General features: G+C 49.4%; 1 protein-coding gene across 1 annotated transcript in view; it reads left to right on the top strand.

Moving 5' to 3' along the window:
• The first annotated feature begins 442 nt into the window (after nt 1-442).
• The window catches only part of LOC144098782 (atrial natriuretic peptide-converting enzyme-like), a 28,659-nt gene continuing 23,101 nt past the window's right edge, over nt 443-6,000 (top strand). The window contains exons 1-3 of the mRNA XM_077631653.1: nt 443-795; nt 3,472-3,646; nt 5,368-5,529. Coding sequence (XP_077487779.1) covers nt 3,571-3,646; nt 5,368-5,529 — 238 coding nt within the window. The 5' untranslated portion in view covers nt 443-795; nt 3,472-3,570. The remainder of the gene's footprint in view (nt 796-3,471; nt 3,647-5,367; nt 5,530-6,000) is intronic.

The following is a 6,000-nucleotide window of genomic DNA, read 5'->3' as shown; positions in this document are numbered from 1 at the left end:
TTCCGCGCGCACACCGCGGTCGGGCCCGGCTAATCCCTCTCGGGCGGCGGCCCGGGGAGCGAGGCGCGAACGGGCCACACACGGGCCTCCATCGGCGGCGGCGCACCCCCGCGAATCCGGATCAGAGCGATGGGACCCCGGGGCACGGCTTCGTCCACGGCGGCGGCGTTTGTTTGAGTAGCGCCGTCGGCACAGACCGCGTGGTGCCCCCCTCAAGCACTGCCCCTTCCCCTCTCGCCGTCGGCGCGAGCGCAGACAGGGGGGAAAAAAGAAACGAAACAGAAGGAAACCCGTTGTTCTCGTTCCTTTTATGTGTCCTCTCCCTCACCTTCTCACTCGCGTTCAACTCGGCCCTCTTCTCCGGTTCATCGAGTGGTCGCCGTCTAGGAGGAGATGTTGGCTGTGCGGCCCGGCAGTTGGTGAGGGGGAAACGATAATGGCCTTCTTCCAAGCTGTGCAGCGAGGGAGGGGGTTAAGAGTAGTACTACAAGAGGAGGAGAGTGCGGCGCACCGGCATCTCCCTCTCTCCCCTTAAGAGCGGCCCCAGTGACCTGGGATACGCCCGAGTCGAGGAGGGATCGCCGTCACTGGAGGCGCCAGATCCCATCACCGGCGTGCACCGAGCTGCCTTACGAGCTCGCTCTCCGATCCGGCTCAAGCGGCGGGGCTTCGCTGACGCAGACGACGAGGACGACAGTGCGGCGTTTTGACAACAACACAGCGGCCCGACGTCGGAAAGAACACGCCGGCTGGGCTTGCTTCTCCGGCGCGTCGTGATCGTCCCGGCGGCGACGAGTGAGTTGTCTGCGGCTGCTACACGACAGGCGCCAATGCACTCGCGCTTTTCCCACAGGCGGCCCGACCGTAGGTGGGCGCCGTCGCGTGACGCGGCGACGCGACGGCCACTTTCTCCTCCACGCGCGTGGGTGCTGCGGGAAAGCCAGACGAGGAAGGACAGGAGCAGTTCGTTTAGTGTATGAACTTGATGAGGGCATGCTTTCTCGTGACCACCACCTAGCGGGTGTTGCGACGGCAGTTAGTATTTCGTCTAAGGCCAGTTTAGAAACGCATATGACCGCCTGACATCGCCTGCACAAGGAAATTCCATCGTGTCATGGATACCACGTTCCAGTTAGTGTGGTGCTTCGTAAAGAGGAGTTGTGCAGAATGGTATCAAAACCAAATAAGCGCTTGACCGCTCGAGATTTCGTTATTTGAATTAGAACTGGATGTATTTCCCGTGCAGGTGGCTTTTCATCTTTCTACTTGAGAGTGAGACAGCGAGAAAAAAAAATAAAGCAATACTACGAAGACCTTGATGGCTGCACTCCATGCCTAAGGAGATGGCCGAAGGACACCCATTTAAGGCGCGTGGAACACCCTAGAGCACATCTGGCTTGATGTGCCTCGGGAAAGTATTCGGCCTAGACAACTGATGAAAAAACGTCAAATGTTTATGTGCTGTATTTTTGCAAGGTTCCAGTTTTAGGCTCTGATGCATAGGTTAGGAGGACCGCTAATAACTGCGCAACTAACTTCTTCTCCTAGGCAGGAAGATCAGCACAGTAAAATAAATTTGTGTACGTCATTAAACTTTAGCCATTCACCAGCGTCGAGTGGTATCATCATGTCACAGCGATGCCGCTGATCTACGTTGCATTCGAATCAGGAGTTGAAACTGTAATGACCGATGGACGCAGTATCTTCGAAAATTCCAATATTAAATCTCCAGTCCCATAATAAATCAAGTTCACAACGCCTGACGCATGCGTTGCGAAAACATAAATCTAATGTAATGACGTAACTCGCACTAAAAGCGCTCCGGTTGCATCCTTTTCCAGTGTGTGGTGTCTTCACATGCGCCCTACGATATGGACTAACTCGCGCCAATACGCACTGAGAAAAGCTCTCATGAAAGAACGCGACTTCATGTAGATATACAGGTGCGGTCAGGTGTAAACGGAGCACGATGTTCCGTTCTAAGGGCAGTAACGTTTACAATATCAGAAATGAAGAAGCACTCTGTGCAAACGAGCAAGCGCACTTGAGACCGCAACCAGCATGCGCATACCATAGCTAGCAATTTCAATTAGCCAACGTGTGAAAAATGTTAGAAGGCGATTACGTGCTCCCTTTACTTGTGTCAGCACCTGTACAAGTAACGATGGATATATATTTCACCAGCTTGCAATGCAAACGCTCGGGCAGATATATTTATATATTTTTACATCAGTCGTCTGTCCTGGTTGCAGTGATATGGTCTAATAAACCTAAATCTTCGACGACACGAAAATTTGTAACTTTCACCACCATTTCCCAAAGTTTGAAGAGCACAGTTTGGCATTTGAATCCATCGTTCACTATTCTTGTGATCACTCCCTCTCTGTCTTAGCATCAAAAAATACCGTATCATTTGGAAGAAACAGGTACCAAACGAGGCTGCATTGTCTTGTACTGGAGGTTCAATGAACCTGTCGCGATGGGTCAGCGATCATGGCGTTTGCTGCTGAGTGCGAGGCCGTGGGATCGAATCCCAGCCGCAGCGGGCGCATTTAGGCGAAGTTCAAAAACGCCCGTGTGCTACGTGAACCACATGCGATCGAATTAATCCGCTAGGACGACTCTACAGATCTCTGCCTCATTTCATTCCCTCCATTGCGGTCAAGGGTTGTTGTTTCGTTAGCCGTTCAAAAGATGGAACATGCCCACACTGGGGGATCGGCCAAGAAAAGGGAGGCAGAGGTTGCTATTCACCTGCACTCAGTAAAGGCAAAAGAAAGGCAGGCGGGAAAGCAACACCGGTGGACACTACCTCAAAAAGGACATGAACAGAAAAGGGACAAGAGTTTTGATTTAAAAAAAAAGACAAGCATAACAAAAAGAACGATTAAGCAAAAATGTAATAATGCATAGAAAAGAAAATGTTGTAACAGCAAGGCAGTCGATGAGATTCTAGCAAGAAATTTTGAACAGCGATACGAACAGATCCGTGGCTGAACCCAAGTGTGGTGGCGCCAAATGATAGAAAGTGCGGGCTGCTCAAGCTAAGGCCAAGATGCTGCAAGGGCTGCTCCAGCAACCTTCTTTTCGAAGAGGCGAAACGGCGAAAATAGAGCCAAAAATGATCGATAGATTCACGTCCACGGCAAAATGCACAGATGGGAGACAGCACCAAAACAGACCTGTGTAGATAGAAATTTAGAGGAGGGATACGCAGCGCAGCGCAGCCTCGTCAGAGATACTCCAAGCTGCCGAGATAGACAAACTTTCCTGCTCCAAGAATACTTCATCTTTCATTTGGTCATAATACATCCGCACCTGCGTTTTTAGGGCTGAACCATCACCGAGGTATATAGAGAACTACATGGAAACAGTTATAGAAACTTCTCTTGATCTTCTATATATATGAGCAATCGAGAAAAACGTCCCTTTGGGTTCAGCTTTCTATTATTTGTTTTCTTTTCTTGCCAGGGAAAAGTTCGCCAGAGCGTATACAGCGCGCATATCTCCCGGGCCGACGCTGCGCTCAGCCCTTTCCACAGCAAGCACTGCGCTTCACCTCGACGAGACATGGACGCAGGCCGGCGTGCGCTCCCCGTGCTTCTGCAATTAGCGTTGGCCGGCCTAGCCTCTGCGTACTTCACCGGTGAGCCACTATGACCTTCCGCTTTAGAAGCAAGAAATAGCCTGTCTCGCCGACGACACAGGATACCATGCTTTTTTTTTTCTACCAGCGAAATTAAGAGAGGGAGAGAGACTTGCAGCTGCGCTTTAAACCCTCTGGCTATGTGGGGCAGCACATGCCTTAGAAAGAAGCAAGTAGTAGTAGTAGTGGTTTATTTAAAATAACATAAAAGGAAGGTAAAAGATTTTTGCTAGCCCCGGCATCTGCCATCACGTGCGTCGGCACCTGAGCTGGGGCAGCGGAAAGAAAGGATAGCAGGCAGGTGGGAGAAATGAAATAAAAGAGGTGAGGGGACAGAAGAAAGACATGGGGGGAGGTAAATAGTACACTACATAAAATAAATATACACTGCATAAAAACATTAAAAGTGAACACCATAAATGCAAAATAAATATACTATATACATTATTTACACAAAGAGTCAAAAGAGAAGCAAGTCCCATTGGTGGAATATGGGAAGTAGCAGGATGTTAAGGGCAACTTTAATGCATGCAGAAGTGATCGCTACCTTTTAATGAGGCGCTTTAGTACTGGCCTCCGATCAAGTTTTATCGTTCTTAGAGGTTTAAAAATTATAACTCCGCAATTAAATTAGACACGAATCCTTTTTTTTTTTTGTCCTTAACAAACGGACCATGCATTTTTTTGCCCTATGCGGTACGTAAAAATTGACACGTAAAAATTATTTTATCTAGTAAACGGTATCTAAACGTACTGAGAGCTGCGTGTCGAATTTGGTCTTTTTTGCAAGTTGCGGGGACTGAAATAAGCCAAATGTATGCAGGGTTCCCTCAGATCATGAAAGTTTACCAATACGCCTCAAGAGTAAAGTATACAACAGCTGTATCTTATCGCGGTGCTCACCTATGGGGCAGAAACGTGGAGGCTAACGAAAAGGGTTCAACTTAAGTTAAGGGGAGCGCAGCGATCTATGAAAAAAAAAATGATATGTGTAACGTTAAGAGACCGGAAGAGTGCAGAGTGGGTCAGGGATCAAACACAGGTTAATGTCATCCTAGTCCAAATCAAGAGGAAGAAATGGGCTTGTGCAGGGCATGTAATGCGCAGGCAAGATAACAGATGGTCGTTAAGGGTAACGGACTGGTTTTCAAGAGAAGGATGGCGTAGCAGGGAGTGGCAGAAAGCTAAGTGGACGTATGAGATTAAGAAGCTTGCGCGGATACGGTGGCCGCAGCTGGCACAGCACAGGGTTAATTGGATATGGGAGAAACCTTTGTCCTGCAGTGGGCGTAGTCAGGCTGATGACGATGCAGAGAAAACGGGCTACAAAAGAGAAACTTATTAAAAGCATGCAGCATGTTATGCGAGCAAAAACAAGGAACATGATACTTTTATTGTACTTGGAGTAGTATACGGAGTATGGAGTACGTATGGAGTACTTGGAGTATTGTACGGCGCAGGAGATTTCATTTATTTGTGTACGGCTGCACTCAGGAGGATGCTAGTGCAATTACTCCCCTAAAAGAACTCTTTATTGACCATTGTTAAACATGCAACTGAATTCACAGTCCTATCCTCAATCAACGAAAATAGCCTCAAATGCAGAAGAAGCGAAGCACGTGCAAGCGCGCTTCCATCGCTCGCATTGTTGTCCGATACGGCGGTGCCGCGCAGGGAAGGGGCGCTTCCCTTCTGACCTGCATGCACGCGAACCTGCGCAGGCGCCGACAACTCCCTGTACACCCTGGACGGCCTGGGGCTGCCCTTCGTGCTACCGGGCCGCTACCCGTCCAGTCGCAGCCACGCCAGGAACGTGGCCAAGTTCTACGGACACCCCGTGCTACCCAGGACGGCGTGGATGACCGACGACCGCTACCGAAAAGGTGCACACGCGCAAGAGTCCCATCATCCACGGGGCGTGAAGTTCGCGCCACGGTCAGAGCAAATGGTTTAATGGTCATCCACGGAGAACATATTAGAGTCTCTAAAGACGGAAGCGCCAAAATGGCGAAAAGAAAGGGGGGGGGGGGGGTTGTTTCCTTCCTGTATTTCTGGTTTAGTTCATGGTTCATGAGGTTTAACGTGCCCAATGCGACTCAGGCTATGTGGGGCGCCGTAGTGCAGGGCTGCGGATAATTTCGACCACCTGGGGTTCTTTAACGCCGCTAGAGTGTCTGTACCGCCGTGTTTGGTTTTATATTGCTTTTCATGCTTCTTCTGTCGAGGCATACAAAGTCGAAAGTCATCCGACTCGTGGTTAACAAATTGAACTGAGTATTAACGACTGTGCAGAAGTCGCAGCGTCACATAGAATTTCTCTCAAATTAAACATGATCCTCCCTTTAGCATATTCA

This window comes from Amblyomma americanum, chromosome 7 (genome assembly GCF_052857255.1).
Source record: "Amblyomma americanum isolate KBUSLIRL-KWMA chromosome 7, ASM5285725v1, whole genome shotgun sequence".
In the NCBI taxonomy this organism is placed as follows: Eukaryota; Metazoa; Arthropoda; class Arachnida; order Ixodida; family Ixodidae; genus Amblyomma; species Amblyomma americanum.
This window is presented reverse-complemented; position numbering and strand designations above follow the sequence as displayed.